This window comes from Leucoraja erinacea, chromosome 8, assembly GCF_028641065.1.
Source record: "Leucoraja erinacea ecotype New England chromosome 8, Leri_hhj_1, whole genome shotgun sequence".
NCBI classification, from domain to species: domain Eukaryota; kingdom Metazoa; phylum Chordata; class Chondrichthyes; order Rajiformes; family Rajidae; genus Leucoraja; species Leucoraja erinaceus.
Genome location: NC_073384.1, coordinates 57,387,002 through 57,408,779, shown reverse-complemented (window position 1 = coordinate 57,408,779; position 21,778 = coordinate 57,387,002). Strand labels below are relative to the sequence as shown.

At 43.8% G+C, this 21,778-nt stretch overlaps 1 protein-coding gene across 8 annotated transcripts in view; it reads left to right on the top strand.

The window, feature by feature from the left end:
• The window catches only part of rps6kc1 (ribosomal protein S6 kinase polypeptide 1), a 148,441-nt gene that overhangs the window by 111,252 nt on the left and 15,411 nt on the right, over nucleotides 1–21,778 (top strand). For 6 of the 8 annotated variants that reach the window (XR_008723922.1, XM_055639756.1, XM_055639759.1 and 3 more), the window contains 2 exons: nucleotides 2,307–4,049; nucleotides 4,337–4,426. Coding sequence is in view for 7 of the 8 variants with exons in the window: in XM_055639756.1 (XP_055495731.1) it covers nucleotides 2,307–4,049; nucleotides 4,337–4,426 (1,833 nt within the window). In the remaining variant the exon portion in view is untranslated. Of the gene's footprint in view, nucleotides 1–2,306; nucleotides 4,050–4,336; nucleotides 4,452–21,778 lie in introns of all 8 variants that reach the window. The other 2 variants (XM_055639758.1, XM_055639757.1) reach the window with 2 other exon arrangements.

Genomic DNA, 21,778 nt, shown 5'->3' with positions numbered 1-21,778 from the left:
CTGTCTACGTCCACTGCCAGCTCGTTCCATATACCTATCAGCCTGTGTGTGTGAAAAAGTTACCTCTCATGTTACTATTAAATCTTCCCCTCTAACCTTAAACCTATGTCCCCTTGTTCTTGATTCCCCTACTCTGGGTAAAAGGCTCTGTGCATTTCATCTATCTATTCCTCTCATGATATTATGCATTTTTATAAGATCACTCCTCATCCTCCTGTATTCCAAGGAAGTGAGTCCTAGCCTCTCCTTATACTTCTGACCCTTAAGTCCTGGCAACATCCTCATAAATCTGCTCTGCACTCACCTCCTCTTAATATCCTTCCTATAGCAGGGTGACCAAACTGAACACAATATTCCAAATGCGGCCTCAACAACACGTGTACAACTATAACATAACATCCTAACGTCTATACTCAGTACTCTGACTGACGAAGGCCAATGTATCAAAAACCTTCTTGACCACCCTATCTGTCCATGACGCCACTAGCAAGGAACTAGATACCTGCACTCCTAGATCCCTCTGCTCTACAACACGACTCTGGACAAGCTGGACGGTTTGATGTGCATCCTGTTACTTTTCCAGCAAGAACCATCCCTTTTGGCTGGTGATAGGTACGGCATCTTGCTGATGGTGCCCGGGACCATGCTTAAGCCAAGATGTGTAGATAGATGAAGGAGCTGCATCACTGGATAGAAGGAATTGGTGATGGTTCAGGTGGAGATCCTTCTTCAGACTGAGAGTCGGGGGAGAGGGAGGCACATAATTGTGAAAACGAGACATCAGAGGGGATAAAGATCAAGGAAAATGTAGAATAGATCATTGTTAACTAGGAGAAGGTGACAGCGAAGCATGCAGAGATACAGTTAAGTCAGGGAGACAGTCAGACTGGTCAGTGAACTAGGAAGGAGGAGTGTTGGAGAGAGAGGGAAAGCATAGGTTACTTGAAGTTGGAGAAATCAATATACTTACTGCTGGGTCAAAATATGAGGAGCTGTTCCTCCAATTTGCACCGGGCCTCTCTCTAACATTGGAGTAGTCCCAGGACAGAAAGTAGATGAGGTTGGAGGAGATGCAAGTGAACCTCTGCTTCACCTGAAAAGACTGCCGGGGAGTTCTTCTATCTTGTATTCCTTCTATCCGGAGATGCTGCCTGTCCCGCTAAGTTACTCCAGCACCTTGTGTCTATCTCAGCCCAGGATGGCCTGCTGTTCTGTTTTCCAACGAGAACCACATTGTCAGAAAGGCTTTGAAGGAATAAATGCAATTTAGAAAAGAAATGGCGCCTCCTAATGTCTCCTCTGATAAACCTACCTAATATTATAAGCACTTTGCATGAGGACCTGGACATTTGGAATGACATCTTTAGTTTTAGTAAAACCTTATTACAAAGGCACTGTTTGATATGCTGGAAGCTGTGATGTGCACTTGGGTTTAAAGTAGCAATTAAATCATTACAATTCGAGCACTTAGAGGAGTATTAAGTAAAGGCTGCCAGCTTATACCTGCATTCCAATCTGGCACAGTAAACACGATGAATTGAACATGATAATGGCCCTAGATGCTCATGTGGGCTGCTGTTATTTGTGCAGATGCTCAGCATAATTTTAGTGCCTTAGTGAAGCAGATAATAATAGGCTTTCCATAACAAAATATTTTAGGTACATTAACAGGATTAAAGTAAGAACATTGCTTGCACTTAGATTTCATTGGTAATGATGTTGATTTGTGTGAACCCATGATTCTTCAGAATATTTCTGAGAACCAAGTCCCTTCAATGTATTGTAGTGGAGGCAAGACACAATATTTCTAAAAGAGTTTTTAATGTTGGATTTCTTGGTCATTAATAAAGGATCAGTAAAAGTGTTATTTTTGAAGGATGTAGATTGTTTTCTTTTATGTAGATATACAAGTGTGGATGCTTAATCCTGTCTTTTGTTGAAAAAGTTGATCAGACTGCAGCTGTAAAACATCTTTCCCACCCACAACCCCAGTGAAACATTCTGCTGTCTAAATGGCTGCCTGATTCCTCATGCTCTTTCCAATAATATGATTTTGCCCGGAAGTTATTGCATGAAATTGGCATTCACTCCAGTTAATAAAATATTATATTACTTGCGTTTATCCAGATGATACTGCAAAATGTCTGGATCAGTACCATGTTGATATTTTGTTTGAGTGGTATAAATCAGAAAGTACGGATCCAATTTAAGCATAGCAAATCGCAACAAAAGAGCATTTGTATAATTAGACTAGATTTTTTTTTTTTTTTTAAATTGTTAATAATTTTTTTTTGTTGTTACCTCAGGGGGTAAACTGTGGTCATACGTTTGCAAGTTCCTCCAGAAAATGTCTGATGAAAGCTTTAAATCATCTGGTCCAGACGAACGAGGCTCCAGAAGACTTGCTGTGCACGATGACTTTACTGTGGACCAATTGAACACTGAAGGTTTGGGTAGTAGTGTTGGCTCTGGGGCAAGCGATCTTGGAAATGTGCTTCAGGACCAGCCTATGAATAACAACCTGACTTCAAGTTCACAAGATGACAGCAGTGCACCAGATGAAGATACTCAGGACAGCTCACATGAACTGTTAGGGTCACCCTCGTCAGATTCTGAAGCAGATGATGAAGAATGCACCAGTAGCTATCTTACATTGTGCCATGAATATGAACAAGAAAAGAAAGAGCCTGACAGTCTATCGTCTGAAACTTTTCCAACAGTCTGTGAAGATGCACCTGGCAGTTCTGCGGACACAGGAATGACCAAAAGATCACATTCCCTTCTCAGTAATGACAGTCTTTGTTCCCCTACCACAATCCAAGAGCTTCGATTTTTCACCGAAGATATTCACCCAGATGCTTTTAGCCCTGTAAAGGCCTCGGATTCACTAAATCTGTCTAAAAATAGCCCAATGGAATTTTTCAGAATTGATAGCAAGGATAGTACAAACGAATTGGCTAGCCTTGAACTGGGAGATAAACCTGAAAAAGTTGAGTCTGCACTGAATTTTAATCTGGTACCTGAAACAGATAATATGAGTAACTTTGATGCAAGTGACATTAAACTGGACTCCACTGCCATTTTAGCTCCAGATGACTACAGCAGGGAATCCTCCAATGATTCTGTACCAGTTATTTCCTTCCAGGATGCAGCAGGTGGAGATACAAGCAGCTGTGAGGAAGGTAGACCTGATTTGTTAGTGAATTTACCAGGTGTATCGCAGGATGGTGAGGCAGCTGGAGAGTTCTTTCCTGATAAATGCAGCGTGACCAACACTGATAATTCAGAGAATAGGCTATATGCGAAACCTGACGTCTTACAAATTAATTACAATATCGATCAATGCATGAATTCTCAAAGGACACAGGGACTGACTTTACAATGTGAAGACTCCTCTAGTGATGGAAACATAAATAAAGTCTTTGGGCATCAGTTGGAACCTTCTGAGAATAGAAAGGATGCTGACCTCAATGAACAGCTCGGTACCAACAAGCATGTTGAGAAAGAAGCCGAATTTAATTCCATGTTGCCCATCACCAAAACTGAAAATACTTTGTCATTTGTCAGTGTTGAATCTTGTAGCACTTTAGACTTGACACACAGCATTCAAAATGCAAGCCCTATACCTCAATTAAGTGATCCAATTGGTCATTATCAAACTGTTTCAGGCGAAGATTATTCTGATCACAAAGAACTTGCACGAACAATGAAAGAAATTGCAGACAAGAATGAAGATTCAGATGAAGAGCGAGCATTTGGAGAACACCTGGGCATCTGTGATCAAGGGAGACAGGACTGTGCCTCGGAGTTCACAAGTGAAAAGACTGCAGCTGAAAGATTTATTGTCACCAGGGAAATTGGCAATAAGTTAGTCTCACAAATGTTTAAAGAGCTGGAAGAAAGTTTAGTGCGAGCTTCCAATGCTCGTATTCCAGAGAGTTGTATTCAGCATTGGGCAGCAGAGATGGTTGGCGCCCTTGATGCACTTCATCGAGAAGGAATCGTATGCCATGATTTGAACCCAAACAACATCTTGCTGGATGATAAAGGTCAGGAACTTTTTGCAAATGCATTTTTTCCCTAATATCTTTCTCTGTTGCTTACTTGCCTCCAATTAAATGAGTAGGCGTTTTATCCTATAATTAGTATCTTCATTTCCTGTCTGAAGCTTCAATTCCAGTGCAGTGAATTCACCCACAGTAATAGCTTCTAGTGCTTAATGATGCCATTATTCTTAATGATACTGTTTTTTAGCCACAAAAGAATAATTACGGTTCACTTCTGCAGAAAATGTAGGAAAAAAATGTTTTGATTTCTCGTGTCATTTTGTTTTTAGGACACATTCAACTAACATATTTTAGCAGATGGAGTGAGGTTGCCGATTCCTATGACAGCAGTGCCATAGAGAAAATGTACTGCGCCCCAGGTTAGAACACTTAGTTGCATATAAAGTACGTTGTTCTCCTTGTCTTCTGTGTATTATGCTAACCACATACCTTTCTTTATGTGTGTAGTCCATTTGGTATGCAAAGCATTTTTTTGTAATTAAAAAGTATGACATGGGTTGAATCTATAATTTTTTTAAAAGCATTTACTTATGTAAATTTATATTGAATGGAAATTTCATATTAAAATAACTTTGTGTACTTATAGTTTCCCTGAAAATAAAGTAGCAACAAGTAAAGAGTCATTGAGTGATAGAGCTGTGCAGTACAGAAACAAGGCCCTCTCACCACACCTGTCTATGCCGAGCAAGTTAACATATTGGGCGAGGCTCATTTGCCTGCATTAGGCCCAGATTGCAGTAAGCCCTTCTTATCCATATATCTGTCCAAATGTCTTTTAAAATGTGTGATTGTATCTGCCTCTTGAGCTTCATATGGCAGCTCCACTGGTCACAGGCCTCTAATAAAAAAAAAACACCCCCCTCTGAAGAAGGGTCTCTACCCGAAACATCACTCATTCCAGAGATGTTGCCTGTCCCCCTGAATTACTCCAGCATTTTGTGCCTATCTTCGGTTTAAACCATCATCTGTAGTTCCTTCCTACACATTTCGTCCCCTCCACAATTACACTTTAATCCCTTCCTCCAATCCAATATTGAATCCAATTGAATCCAATCGCTCACCTTGGTATCCATGCGATCTAACCTTCCAGACTAGCCTACCACCTTACGACCTTAACAAAAGTCTTCCTAAACTCCGTATAGACAACGTCCAGTACCATCATAACATTTATGAGATATTTGGACATGTACATGGGCTAGATAGGTTTAGGGGGATATGGGCCAAGTGGGTGAGACCAGTGTTTCATGTTGGTTGGCGTGGGCAACTTGGGCCGAAGGGCCTGTTCAAGGTTCAAGGTCTTTTATTGTCACGTGTACCAGTTAAGGTACAGTGATATTCGATTTACCATGCAACCATACTGAAAAAAAGCAACAAGCCACACAACTACATAAAAGTTAACAGAAACATCCACCACAGTGGATTCCCCACATTCCTCACTGTGATGGAAGGCAATAAAGTCCAATCTTCTTCCCTCTTTATTCTCCCGTGGTCGGGGCAGTCGAACCATCCGCAGTCGGGGCGGTCGAAGCTCCCGCAGCTGGCGGTCGAAGCCCCCGTGTCGGGGCGATCGAAGCTCCCGCGACTTGGAGCTCCCAAAATCGGTCTCTAACCAGAGACCGCGAGCGCCACGATGTTAAGGTCCGCAGGCTCCTACGGTTGGAGCTCCAAGATCGATCCCCGACAGGTACCGCGAGCTCCACAATGGTAAGTCCGCAGTCTCCCGCGGTTGAAACTCCCAAAATCGGTGTCCAACTCCACAATGTTAGGCCGCAGTGCGGACGGTGATAAGATACGGAAAAAATTGCATCTCTGTCGAGGTAAGAAATTTAAAAATGTTCCTTCCCCTTCCCCCCACATAAAACAAGCAAATTAACACTAAAACATACATTCAACACATACTAGACAACAAAGAAGGAATGGATGAGACAGACTGTTGGCGAGGCAGCCATTGCTAGCGCCACCCGGTGGTGTTTCCATGCTATATGATTCTTTCTCTCCTCCTGGTGATCTTTTCAAAAATCTCTCATCAATTTCATCCTGGAGCTGTAATGGAGATAAGTAACTATAGTTATGGAAACGTTAATTAAAATGAAGCTAGATATCTGTAGTTGAAGAGAAAATACTTGTAAGCAGACAGAGACTTTAGAAAAGAAAAAAACAAATTTTTTGACTAGCAAAAGGCGTAGATGGTGATTGAAGTAACGGTCGATTTGAAGTAGCGGACAGGAGGCCAGCCAAAACTGACTGGTCAAGTGCGACTATGGTACGTTTTTTATATTGTCAGATGACAAGATTTTACACATAGACTTGATTAACAATAAAACGAGGTCCTAATTACAGAATGGAACTCAGAAAGACGTAATTAGGTGGCAAAGAGAATGAGATGATTATCCACAAGTCTAAATAACTGTAGATCCAAATTTCTGTTGCAGTAATGGTGCACGCATAAGCAATGAAATTCCTGTTAGATTTTCTCTGTGTTTCCTGCCACCACATTAGCACTCTCCACATCCCTATTTACCAATTATTAGCCCTCGCTGTTGTTTACCCAACAACAGAGACATTTTGAGAAAATAAGAAAATGAAATGAATGTAGTGAACATTGACTTCCAGGAAACCTGTCACGGGCTCTCTATTTGAGAATATCAGGCCAAGCAATAGGACATAAGGTAATAGGAGCAGAATTAGGCCATTTGGCCACTCTACGCCAAGTCTACACCATTCATTCGTGGCTGATCTATCTCTCCTTCCTAATCCCATCCTCTGACTTTTCCACAAAATCCCTGACATGGGATGTTGGATTGCAAAATAAGTGAGGGCTGCAGATTAGGAATGACAACCCAATCCTGTCAGTTTTTGAGCCAGCCAGCAGTGTTTAATGTTAGCTGCATTGTTTCCATCAAAGTATATCCATATTTTTTTCCCCAGACTATTTTAAAATCAATTTTGGCACATTTCATTGACAACATAAATACATCATAAATAAAACTGATATCTATCTGCCCATATACAATACAATAATACAATAGCGTTTATTGTCATTTGAACCTCACATGAAGTTCAAACAAAATTTGGTTTCTGGAGTCATACAACAAGAAAAGAATCAAGACACAACACAATTTACAGAAACATCCATCACAGTGAATCTCCTCCTCACTGTGATGGAAGGCAAAGTCTGGTCTCTCCCCTGCACTCCGTAAGGATGGTAAGTCCCGTGGCAATTAAGGCCGTGCCTGGCGATGCAAGGCCGTGCTCCGAGTCTTGATGTTGGAGCCCCCGGCGGGCGCTAGCAAGTCCCACGGCCGTTTAAGCCGTGCCGGGCGATGTAAGGCCCCGCTCCAGGTCATTTTCAACCCCACTATTCAGGCGGGAGAAGTTGCCATTGCAGGAGCTCTGAAAAGTGGTCTCCCACCAGGGACCCGCGAGCTCTCGATGTCACCATCCACTGGACCTGCGCCTGGAGCCTCCGAAGCTCCGAAGTCGAGTCGCAGCCGCGCGCCACCACAGCTCCTCCCGTTCCGAACTCGGCCAGCTCCACGATGGTGAGTCCGCAGACTCCGCGACTGGAGCCCCAGGTCGTTCCGGCTGGAGGCCGCTCCACGGCACTAGGCCCCAACGACAACGGAGACCCAACAGGGAAAAGGTCAGGTCCCCCGTACAGGGAAGAGATTTTAAAGTCCGCCCCACACATACACAGTTAAAAACAATTTAAAAAAACCCCACTACAAACCACACTCAACGGGACAAAAAAAAAGACAGACGGACTGCAGAAGCCGCCCAATACCAGAACATAGAAAGAAATGACGTAAGTCGTTCTTTTAATTATTTTCATGTGCTTATGGAATGAACCCATAGGTACGACATTTAAAAGAGCATATTAGCAGTGGTGTATAGGGCGGAACTGCAGATGCTGGTTTAAACCGACGATAGACATAGACTTCTTCCCACCCTGCTTCCTGGAAGAACTCTATCCCCTACTCCCAATTCCTCCGTCTACGCCGCATCTGCTCCCAGAATGAGGTGTTCCACACCAGGGCATCGGAAATGTCCTCATTCTTCAGGAACGGGGGTTCCCCTCCCCTACTATAGATGAGGCTCTCACCAGGGTCTCATCCATACCCCGCAACACTGCTCTCTCTCCCCATCCCCGCACTCATAACAAGGGCAGAGTCCCCCTAGTCCTCACCTTTCACCCCACCAGCCATCACATACAACAAATAGTCCTCCGTCATTTTTGCCACCTCCAACGTGACCCCACCACTCGCCACATCTTTCCATCTCCCCCCATGTCTGCCTTCCGCAAAGACCGCTCCCTCCGTAACTCCTTGGTCATTTCTTCCCTTCCCACCCACACCACCCCCTCCCCGGGCACTTTCCCTTGCAACAGCAAGAGATGCTACACGTGTCGCTTTACCTCCCCCCTCGACTCCATTCAAGGACCCAAGCAATCGTTCCAGGTGCGACAGAGGTTTACCTGCACCTCCTCCAACCTCATCTATTGCATCCGCTGCTCTAGATGTCAGCTGATCTACATCGGTGAGACCAAGTGTAGGCTTGCCGATCGTTTTGCCGAACACCTCCGCTCGGTTCGCACTAACCAACCTGATCACCCTGTGGCTCAGCACTTCAACTCCCCCTCCCATTCCGAATCCGACCTTTCTGTTCTGGGCCTCCTCCATGGCCAGAGTGAGCACCACCGGAAACTGGAGGAGCAGCACCTCATATTCCGCTTGGGCAGTCTGCATCCTAGCGGCATGAACATTGACTTCTCCAATTTCTGGTAGCCCTTGCTGTCTCCTCCCCTTCTCAGCTCTCCCTCAGCCCTCTGGCTCCTCCTCTTCCTTTCTTCTTCCCGCCCCCTCCCCCACCCTGCATCAGACTGGGTTTCGGCCCGAAACGTTGCCTATTTCCTTCGCTCCATAGATGCTGCCGCACCCGCTGAGTTTCGCCAGCAATTTTGTCTACCTTCGATAGACATAGAAAGCTGGAGTAACTCAATGGAGAGAAGGAATGGGAGACATTTCGGGTTGAAACCCTTCTTCAGACTACTTCAGACAGTTTGAAGAAGGATCTCGACCTGAAACGTCACCCATTCCTTTCCTCCAAAGTTGCTGCCTGTCTCGCTGAGTTACTCCAGCTTCTTGTGTCTATATTTGCAATGGTGTTGCTTGCAGGCAGTCAATGCAGGTGCCAGCTGGTGGTAGCTTGTGAAGAGCATTCAAAGGTGGGCGGGAAGTACTGGATCCTGGAGCTGTAAGTTGCTGCAAGAGAGTTGGTGGATCTTGGATTTGAATAATGACACAACTGTGAGAAATATAGAACAAGAGAAGAATTAGGTTATGTGTGACTGTTATTGGTTAAGCCGAACTAGGAGGGGAACTATTCAGTGAGTTGAGCTGGTCCATGGATACTATTTTGAAATGGCACAATGTGTCTTTGGGCAAATTAGATTGTAAAGGGCCAGTCCCACTTGGCCGTCATTTACGCGACGGGCCGGTAGCGAGGGACGGGCGCATGTAATAGCGTGAAGGAGTGTGGAGTGTGGAGTGGTATCTGATGCACGACAGTTGTGCGCGTCATCATGCGTTCCCACAGCCGTCTGGAACGCGGGACGTCATTTGAAGATAGACACAAAATGCAGGAGTAACTCAGTGGGACCGGCAGCATCCCTGGAGAGAAGGAATGAATGATGTTTCCGGTCGAGACTCTTCTTCAGTCTGAAGAAGGGTATCGAACCGAAACGTCACCCATTGCTTCTCTCCAGAGATGCTCCCGGTCCCGCTGAGTTACTCCTGCATTTTGTGTCTATCTCCAATCGTCTTGGCCCCGCTCTGGGAGAAGGATTGGGGGCAGATCCGGATCCGCAACGGCCGTGAGCCCCAGGCCGAGCTCAGCGATTGCTTGCCTACTTCTGCTGCTGTAGGAGGTGAGACGTTGCGCCATGCCAGGGTGTCCCAATTGGCCATCATTTACCCGACAGGCCAGTGGTGCAAGAAAAATTATGTGCGGAACGAAATCCTGGAGCGCTGCGCGATGCCGCGCGCAACTCCACACTCCTTCACGCCATTACATGCGCCCGTCCCTTGCTACCCACACGCGACAGGTCGCGTAGATGGTGCGCAAATGACGGCCAAGTGGGACAGGCCCTTAAGAAAACATAAGGATGTGTGGAAGGCTTATACTAGTTGTTAGGACAAAATTAAAGGGAAACATTGGAGGCATATCAAGGTGCGTAAAAAGCCTCAGGTTTGTGAGAGAGTGCAGGGAAATGCATTTGATAACTTTCTGTCAGAAAATGTGCAATTTCCCCACCTTTTGATTTCATGAGGTATCTTTGTATTTTTATGCATATCTTCGTAGGTGCAGGGCTGTAAACTTAATTGCCATACAACTGGCATAAAACAAGCACATTATTTTTTTGAGGAATTATCTTTTCCTCCCTCCTTTAGCTTGTAATGTTTCTTGTATATTACTATGTAACCTGAATCATTTCAACATTTGTAGCATTTCTCAAATTGCTTATTGCATATTAACAATAATAAACTAACTTTTATTTGTGAGATTATAAGAAAGTATTTACCTTAATGGATGCATTCCCTTTATTTTATAGGAATATGTATTTGGATAAATTATAAAATCAAATCTGATATCAACGTACAAAAATTAGGAAGAGTTTCAGCTCTTAGGAAGTGTTTCAGCATAATTTATAAATTATAATTAAATAACTATATGGATATGTATATTTATTGTATAAATGATATATACATATTATTTGTGTATATTATACTAGTTGTTGGGACAAAATTACAGGGAAGCCTTCTTGGATTATTTATTTGTATATTGTATATATTGTAAATTTATTTGTTTATATATATGATATACAAATAATTGTATATCATTTTATGCAATTATACCATGTTTGAGGAAAAAGGAACATGGTTTTATATTTAATATTTTAAGTGCAAAAGTGGAAAATGCTTGTCATTTTCTAAAATTCAAACAAAATCATGGAGTGACAAATGGTTTGCCAGTTTGCGTGCATGAAATATTATTTGAATTCTCACTCCAAAAATGGTGCCTGATTTGCTGAGTGCTTCCACTTGTTTTTTTTCCAGGTTTCCAGCATCTGTGGTTTTGATTTTGATTTTGATTTGTCTTAATGGTATTGAGGAAAAAAATAAATGTAATATGTCAAATACATTTTTGTCGCTCCGCCATGCTTTTAGAATAACTGTTTGCAGAATTAAATTTAGTATTTGTAGGAGTGTTTTCCTCACAGTGTTAAAATAATTAATCATGCTTTTAAAATAATTTAATCTGTTTATAGTTTCATTATATTCTTTGAATTCAAATGATAAACCAAATAAAACCTGGAAACATGACCGCTTTATATCAATGCATTCATGAATCGTTCAGCATATACTCTGATAATTAGAATTAGAGGTGTCTCTGACCACTTGACCTTTGTTTGGTCTCCATATGTTTTCTAGTTATATAGCAAGCACTCACATTCACAGAAATATCTTGTTTGCTCCGTATTATTAGTAAGACATCAGTTGCACTATTTTTTTGCTATTTTCATTTTAGTTGACTTTTATATTATCACCACCCTTCACTACTCTTGCATACTGTATTAAATGCAATTGTTGTCTTGTAAGATCCACTCTGTTTCAACATTACGGAGGCTTACTGACATAAAATGGTTTCTAAAATAATTTTGAAGTGGCTGCACTTGACAGTAATTTGGACACAATGCATTTGTTAGAAATAGGAACAAGAGTAGCCTTTCGATTTCTTGAGCATGCTCCCCCATTCATGCTGATCCAACATTTCTCAAGGCAACTTTCACTCTTTCCTCATAATCCTTGATTCCATTATTGATCGGAAATCTATCTATCTCAATCTGAAAAAAACGCAGATGTTTCCGGTCCCACAGCTCTCTGTGGCAAAGAGTTGCAAAGTTACACAATCCTTCAAGAGAAGAAATTCTCCATCATCTCATTTGTAAATAGGCTCCCCTTATTCAGAGACCATGCCCGCTGGTCCTGGACTCAACTTTGAGAGGAAGCATTCTCTCAGGATTTATCTTGTTCATTCCCCGAATAATTCTGAGTGTTTCACTAATTTCACATCTTATTCTTCTAAACACCATTGAGTGGAGTATTGAACTGTTTAACCTTTCCTTGTAGGTCAGCTCCTCAATAGTCAGGAGTGTCCGAGTGAACCTTATGTGAACCACCTTCAATGAAATGTCATTCAGTAAATAGTCAAGTCAAGTCAAGTCAAGTCATGTTTATTTGTCACATACACATACGAGATGTGCAGTGAAATGAAAGTGGCAATGCTCGCGGACTTTTGTGTAAAAGACAAACAACAAAACAAACTATAAACACAATCATAACACACATATTCTTTTACATAATAAATAATGGAAGGAAATAGATTCAGATTCAGATTCAATTTTAATTGTCATTGTCAGTGTACAGTACAGAGACAACAAAATGCATTGAGACAACGAAATAGGGGGAACAAAATGTTATCTCACGAGTGCCATGTACAGTAAAACAGAAAATTAATAACTCCAAGCCCCTTGAAATAAGGGCCATCATTGCGTTAGCCTTTCCGATTACCTGTTGTACTTCTGTGCAAGCTTTGTGATTCATGCGCAAGAACACCGTGATTCCTACTGTAATTTTTCTCCATTTAAGTAATTCTCTGTCGTTTCTCTAACCCCCCACCCCCCCCTCTCTAAACCTGCCTGCGAGTTGGGGGCTATGTGTCAGTAGATAGGGCGGTTATGAGGTAAAAGGAGCAAATTAATAATATTAATATAATATCAAGGGGGTAGTTAGTGTGTGTGACGCCGCACGCCACCCCGCCCCCCACCCCGCAAACACGTGTTGCGGGATCAGATCCACTCGGTCTAGTATACATTTAAAAATCAAGTTGCTGCCCAGCTGCCCAGCTGCGGACGTCACAATGCCCTTGCTCGCGGCACCGCCCTCCAACACCCCCCGCTCTTGATTAAAGCAGATACTCTCAACGCGCAGGCGCACTTTCCACCACCCCCCCACTCAGTCATTTTTCGCCTCCTGCTGTGCTGCGGACCAAAGATCCTATAGCGGGCCACCCCCGCGACGATAATGGCCGCCGCTCGCATGTTCTACGATCGGGCGGTGGAGACAGAGAGGATTCAGAAGCAAGTCGGTTGCCTCCGGCTGTGAGCGAACGGCGCCCCGAGAGCGGCTGTGAACCACGCCTCGAGCGAGCGGCTATGAGCGAGCGAGCGATGCCTCGAGCGAGGGAAGTTTTCTCGCTGCCCGTGCAGCTCGTGAAGCCCTGCCCCTCCCCTCCCCTCCCCCGCCTGCTAACTCTGCTGCTGGTTTCCAGAGAGTTAAGCCAGTTCTGTCTCTCTCCGCTGTTCGCAGCCCACTCGCTCGGCTCCCCCTCCTTCTTTCTCACCTCCTCCCCTCTCCTCTATACCCATCACAGCGGCGACCTCCTCTCGGTCCATGTCCGCGGCCCGATCCTCTATAACGCTGGCGGAAGCTTTTGGCTGTCCTGAACCCCTCTCTCCCCCCTCTCTCTCTCTCTCTCTCTCTCTCTCTCTCTCTCTCTCTCCTCTCTCTCTCTCCCTCTCTCTCTCTCCCCCTCTCTCTCTCTCTCCCCCTCTCTCTCTCTCTCTCTCTCCCCCTCTCTCTCTCCCTCTCTGTCTCCCCCCTCTCTCTCTCTCTCTCTCTCTGTCTCTCACACACTCTCTCTCTTTCTCACCCACTCTCATTGTGCCATTGTGTCTTTCTCTGTCTCTCTCACTCCCTCTCTGTCTTTCTCTGCCCCTCTCTCTCTCTGTCTTTCCCCATTCTGTCTCTGCCCTCACTCTCTACCCCCCCCCCCCTCTAGACGTGCCTACGAGTTGGGGGCTATGCGTCCGTGGATAGGGGGGTTATGGTGTAAAAGGAGCAAATTAATAATATTAATATAATATCAAGGGATTAGTTAGCGTGTGTGTGGGGCTGGTTAGTGCGTGTGATGCCGCATGCTTCACCCCCCCCCACAACCGTTTGTTGGACTACCACGCGTTGGAGGAACAGACCCAACGGGTCTGCACTTGGTCTAGTTCTAATATAAAACTCTTATCTTGTATGTTTACTTGTGGGTTTGTTTGCTTGCTTGAACTTTTTCTTTGATTCACATTTCCTCAAAAACCTGACGCGGTTTTACATATTCCGGTAGAGATTTACCTCATGATTTCAAAAATCCCATCATCTGAAAAAGTTATTAATTATTTCCCGAGTTTTTTAATAAAATGATTCACCAATCTGACATATTTTTTGAAGTTAACGAGCTGAAGCGAGCTGGATGACGTCACAATACCTCTGCTCCTCGCGGCAAGCTGCGCAGCGATTTCAACGCACAGCCATGAACTGCGGGTTTTGTGGCCCATTAACACCACACACACTAGGGACAATTTACACATGCACCAAGACAATTTACCTACATACCTGTACGTCTTTGGAGTGTGGGAGGAAACTAACGATGTCGGAGTACACCCACGCAGTCACGGGGAGAATGTACAAACTCCCTACAGACAGCACCCGTCGGGATCGAACGCTTGTCTCCGGCGATGCAAGCGCTATAAGGCAGCAACGCTACCGCTGCGCCACCGTGCCGCCCTGGAAAAAAAGACTCTTGCTTTCTACCTATACCGCTCATAATATCTGCCATTGACGCTGCAGAAAAAACAACCTAAGTCTAAGTCCAATCTCTTCTTTCTTCTTATACACTCCGGTCGAGGCAAAAACCTGGTGAACTGCACCCTCTCCAAAGCCTCCACATCCTTCCTACACACAGTACCCCAAATATAGCTTAATTAAATTCTTATATCAACTCAACATCAATTCTTAACCTTTACTCAATGGTCCGACAGATGAAGACAAGCATGCCAAACATCTTTTTCACCTCCCCATCTAATTGTGTTGCCACTTTCAGGGAACTATTGATTTGCACTTCAAGATCCCTCTGTACACCCTTGCCCCTAAAGGTCCTGCCATCTGCTAATATTTTCCACTTGCATATGACCACTGTAAGTGCAACATTACACACTTGTCTGGATTAAACTCTATCTGCTATTTTGAATACTGTATATTCTGCTATTTCCTTTGTCAACCTTTCTAGGTATTGACAACCCCCAATTTTTGTAACATCTGCAAACTTACTGATCAGACCAGGTACATCATCATCCATATAATGTATTTACATCACAAACAGCTGAAGTTCCAGCATTGTTCCTTGTGGAACATCACAGTTCTCCAGTTGGAGAAACACCCTTACACCCAAGAGCGGAACTCACTATCAAAACATGGAGGGGACGGGGACACAATTTTTTGGCGGCCATGCGCGCACACACTCCCACACACGTGTGAGGCTTCGGAGGCTCAATCCAGCGCTAAAAGCGGAGATTTTAAAATTGGGATCACAAAAACTTGGGGGGGATGTCCCCCACCTCTCAAAACATGGGGGGGACGTGTCCCCTCTGGCCCCCCCCCCCCGGGTTTTCCGCTTCTGCTTACATCGCTACCCTCTATCTTCCACATTTGTAGTGGACCTGAGGGGAATTATTTTACACAGAAGGAGCCTGCATTGCATTGCATTGCCTGAAAAAGTAGATGCTGCCAAAGATAGGCACAAAATGATGGAGTAACATGGGCGATCACGGTGGCGCAGCGGTAGAATTGCTGCCTTACAGCAAATGCAGCGCCGGAGACCCGGGTTCGATCCCGACTACGGGTGCTGTCTGTACAGAATTTGTACGTTCGCCCCGAGACCGTAAAAATTGTCCCCAGTGTGTGTAGGATAGTGTTAATGTACGGGGATCGCTGGTTGGCGCGGACCCGGTGGGCTGAAGGGCCGGTTTCTAAATTAAACTAAACTAAACGCAACTAAACAGGCAGAAACTCTGGATAGAAGGAATGGGTGACGTTTCGGGTCTGAAGAAGGGTCTCGACCCGAAACGTCACCCATTCCTTCTCTCCAGAGATGCTGCCTGTTCCGCTGGGTTACTCCAGCATTTTGTGACTATCTTGCCTGTGTTGGAAGTAGAAGTGTAAAAAGGAATTGCAGATGTTGGTTTATACTGAAGATAGACAAAATGCTGGAATAACCTTGGGTCAGGCAGCATCTCTGGAGAAAAGGGATGGGTGATGTTTTGGGCCCGAAATGTCACCCTTCCTTTTTCTCCAGAGATGTTGCCTGACACATTGGGTTACTCCAGCACTTTGTGTATTTGTTGGAAGTAGATACTCTGCTAATTTCTAAGACGAATCCAATCCAATATTTGAATCGTCAAGGTGTAGATCTAATGCCACTACATGGGATTAGTGTAGCATGGACATGGCAGGATGAAGGACCTGTTTTCATGCAGTTTGATTCTGACTGTAACCATTGCGTTCCAGGATTGCCAACCTGAAAATTGGTTAATGGATTAATTAACAGATTCACCTTTTGTAGTTAATACATTTATCATTCCTACCGAGGTGATTTGTTCAACCTGTAGGTGCTACCGTTTTTCTTTGATTTAGAGTATTGTGTTCAGTTCTGGGCACCATGTTATAGGAAAGATGTTGTCAAGCTGGAAAGGGTACAGAGAAGATTTACGAGGATGTTGCCAGGGTTAGAGGGTCTGAGCTATAGGGAGAAGTTGAGTAGGGTGGGACTCTATTCCTTGGAGCGCAGGAGGATGAGGGGAGATCATATTGCGGTTTATAAACTCATGAGAGGAATCGATTGAGTAGTTCTTGCCCAGAGTATGTGAATGAGGACCAGAGGACAAAGGTTTAGGGTGAAGGGAAAAGGATTTAATAAGAATCTGAGAGGTAACTTTTTCACACAAAGGGTGGTGGGTGTATGGAACATGCTGCCAGTGGAGGTAGTTGAGGCAGGGACTATCCCAACATTTAAGAAACAGTTAGACAGGTACATGGACAGGACAGGTTTGGAGGGATATGGATCAAACGTGGGCAGGCAGGTGGGATTAGTGTAGCTGGGACATTGTTGGCCGGTGTGGCCAAATTGGGCCGAATATGACTCTGATGCTATTAAAAGTCAACGTGATGCTATTTGCAATTCAGTTAAATGATATGATCTGATTATTATCATGTTCTGTATCCTGAGAGGCAGTCTCTTTGAATGGTTGGATCCGAACAGACTACAGTTTTTTTGAACAACTGGTGCAGGCAGCTAAATGAAGATTTTTCTTTCTGTCAAATAGTTTTGTGGAAAGACCTGTAGTAACGTCAAGGAACCTGCAGGGGATGTCATGCACCATTAGTGACATTACTGTAGGCAAAGCACACGTCTGGTGCTCGCTCACAGAAAAGAACAGTTGGCACAACAGCCTTGAAGTAAATTATTAACTGGACAGAAGATGTTACAGATTGACTCAGGATTAAATACTTAAGTGCAGAAAGCCCATTAACTTCCAGTATGAGAATATTGAAAGGCCCCAGTTGGAGCATTAATTCTGGTTCCTGCAGTGTTATATTTTTTAAAATGCCTAAATGCAACTAAATCCAGATCTATTGAAACTTGAAGGAATGGCATACAAATCCAGCTGATAGCTTTATATAATCAAAATGTTACATGGCATTTAAGCGTTTGAAACACATAAGACAGGAGGGGGCATGTATGGCAGTGTAAGAGGGAAAAAAAGCTGTATTTTTATAAGATCAAGTTTGCTCTATTTATGGATTTTGACATTAGCTTCTTGTACATTACAAGTTTCTAAATATGTTTCTGCTCCTCCCCTTTAAATTATTATTTTCACATGACAGCACATCTCAGTAATCTAAGGTGACCTTGTATCCTTTTGTCTTGTAGTGGGTGCTATTAATAACTTGTTAGTGACCCACATTCATGTAACAAATACCTTCAGATGTGTGTTATCAGCCCATTATAAAAACTGAGAATAGACTGATGTGCCTCTTGTTTCACAAGCATGAATCCTCATAACCAGGATTTTGGCTGATGCAGTTATTCAGCTGTTGGATAAATTTGTTCTATTTATAAAGCACTGTTTTACACATTTGGTTTTAAAGTCACACGATGAATTTGCGTTTTCCTGTGATTGAAAAATAAACCAGCGTACCATCTTCAACCCTCGTAAAGGTGACATTCCAGATATTTTTGAAATGCTTCATGAGAAGTCAATCCCAATTATCCTGCCTGCAGATCAGAGTGAGCATCGGACAAGACACCTGTGCTGCCCGGGAAAGGCAATCGTGTTGAAAGGAAGAGTAAAATTAACCGTTTGGCCTCTTTTTGCTTAAACACAACGCAAATCAATACTTTGAAAATATCTTAAAATTGGAATATCAAAGTTTCCAAAAGTAATACGGGATAATTTTGCGCGTAGACTAAACGTTCAACTACATGAAAATGAAAGCCGATTTTTCTCATAGCAATATTGTTCTGTTCTTGGCACCCATATACATAATATTCAGCTCTTAAGTAAATTTCCATTTGTGTGTTAATGTCTTACCTATCATGACAATTATTTGGTTCATTCCTCGCGATTGATCCAATGTGCATGAATGTGCGTATGCTACTACAGTACTTCAATTTGCTACTTTTACCAAATTTTCCACAAATATCAATGTGAAATGAAAAATGGTTAATTTTAGATTTTTTTTCATTTTGAGCTATTGTTACCATATTTATATATAATAGGTCAGTAGAAGACAGAAGATTGAAGTGGGAGCAAATCTGCTATCTTCATTCTAGTTTATAGGCATCCAGTCATTAGACTTCATGGGCTCTTGTTTAGAGAAAGGATTGAGTCGCACTAACCTATGTTAATAGGACTGGTTTAGGAAGGAACTGCAGATGCTGGTTTAAACCAAAGATAGACACAAAGTGCTGGAGTAACTCAGCGGAACAGGCAGCATCTCTGGAGAGAAGGAATGGGTGACGTTTCAGGTCCCGCTGAGTTACTCCAACACTTTGTGTCTATTAATAGGAGTGGTAATAGAATATGGATCACTCTGCACCCTGAGGCCTTGATGGTTCCTGGGTCTATATAGAAACCAGGTTGGAAGGGGAATCCATTGAAATGATACTTTAATAACATGTATGTAGCATAATAATAAGGTAGCGAAAGGAAGCTAAATTTAAGGTACGATTATTTCAAGGGGAAAGGTGAAGAGGTCAACGAAGTACTAATTAATCTGACTGTGTAGTGGACTTTGAAGGAAACGAAATGTTGCTCTTCTGTCTCATGCAAATAGATTGCTAGTGACCAGGTATGCTGGAACTCAAGCTGTATGGAACTTCTGAGCTGTAAGCTTTTGTGTCCATACTACTGAGATCTGTATTTAATTGCTTTTGTGTCCATACTAAATCGTTTTCATAATCACACAAATAGGGAAGATTACATAATATTTGACAACCATCCATAATAGCTGTGAAAGATGACATCTTCCACTGCACAATAAAAGTCAGAGTCAAATCTAAGCCCCCTGCTGGCCCATGTACACCAACTTGTCCCGCTACTTTTCCTTCTATTCAAGATGGTGCGAGGTCGCACCCGGGTCTAAGCCCACATTAGACTACCATTCAGCGGGGCAGTGGTGTACTAGCTCTTCCGCTACACGGGCGGGAGAATTCGAACGAAAAGCGGTCTCCCTCCCTCCAGGATCCGTGGGCTTTTAGCAGCCTTCGCATCAGCAGCAGCAGCGGCATCGGCAGCAGCAGCAGCATCAGCGGCAGCAGCGGCATCGGCAGCAGCAGCAGCGCTCCTCCACCGCTCCACCCGCTCCGGTCTCGGCCAGCTCCGCGACGGCAACGGTGAGCACCAGAGTCCCCGGCTTCTTCCCGTTGGAGGCCGCTCCTCGTTGCGGCCTCAATGACACCTTAGAATCGGGTCTCCGTGCAGGAGAGATTCAAAAGTTCCCCCCCCCCCTCCCACCCCACCCCCCCCCCCCCCACACACACACCCCAACATAAAATAACAAAAACTACATAAACACACAGCAATAAATATCTTCTAATCACCAGAGGGAAGATTACAATATTGACAACCAGTAATAGGAAAGATGACATTTTACAATAAAAGTGAGACAAATCTACACTTCTGCAGTCCATGTACACCAACTGATCTACTTTTCCTTCTATTCAAGATCTAACACATTAGACTACCATTCAAGATTACTATTTCATGCTGAAAGAACAAAATTATTTTTTTTAGGAATAAGATCGTAATTTTGTCTCAACGTATTATGAGAGATTTGCAGTGGAATTTGTTCATGCTTACAATCGATGACAATGCAGGTGGATGATTTAAGGGCCTGTCCCACGAGCATGCGACTGCATGCGGCAAGCGCAACCAAACCGGAAGCGGGGGCTGCGCGGAGGTCGAGTGATCCCGTACAGGGCCTGTCCCACGAGCATGCAACTGCATGTGGAGAGCGCAACCAAACCGGAAGCGGGGGCCACGCAGAGGTCGAGTGATCCCGTACGAGTTGACGTGAAGTTCTAGCAAAGTCCACGGGAAGTTCGCGCGTGACGTACGCCGTCAAGACACTGCGTACGGCGTCGAGACGCTGCGCACGCCCGTCGAGACGCTGCACACGCCCTCAATGCGGCTGTGGGCCGGCAGGCCGTTGCCGCGCGGAATTTTTGGACTGTGTCATTTTTTCGGAGCCCCGCGCGATGTCGGGACCAGCTCCGCACAACTCCATACGGCTCCGGCGATCGAAGTGGGACCGGCCCCGAGAGGCCGTACGGCTCAAGCGACCACGTTAGGTCGCGCTTGTCGCATGCAGTCGCATGCTGGTGGGACAGGCCCTTTAGAAATACCAGTGGACTTTAAAACGGCTTGTGATCTCCAAATCGAAAAGTGTTGGCAACACGGAACTGTGCACATGTTGGACTTCCTTTGTTGCCATATGTAGTAATGAATCTGATTATATAAGAACCTAGTAAACAGTTGATAATATTTTACCTACATGAGATCTTATCTGACTTTCTGCTAATTAAACTGTAGATTGAGGGCAGATTATAAAATAAACTGGATAAAGAGTTGAAAGTTAAGTACAAATCATGCAACATTTAGAAGAAGCCCCTGTTTGCTGCGTTACCTCATCTTAGCATCGGGACAACTGCTGGTTCTAATTTGATAATGAGATAATGACTTGGAAACCCCATGCAAATTGGGTAAACTCAAGAGCTCAGAAAGGCTAGATTATAACTGGGCTGAACAATGGCAAATTAAATTTAATGCAGGCAGCTGTAAAGTGTTGAGTATAGGATGAACAAATATAAAATACACAAAGACCAACACTGAAAGTCCAATGGCTGAAATAACTGACGTTGTAAGAGTTTTTGTCAACTCAGCGCCTTCCTGTCCAGCCAGTACAGAACAGAAATCAACAAGATCAGTGGGAACTGCATCATTAAAATAACAGAATACCAGTGCAAGCAAGTCGTGATTCAAAATTGTGCTGGTACAAGATAAGAGATAGTAGTCAAAAAGTAATTTCTTTGCCAGTCAGTGCTGTTTGCTTGCATGTTCCAACAGGAAAAGTTGTTCAACATGAGCAAAAATACAATTGAATAAAATTAAACTCTGGAAATATGAAGAAAAATAGTTGTAAGCTACTAAAGCGTATCCTTGGGATTGATGTTTGGAGATAACTTTTACGTTGTGGTCAATACTT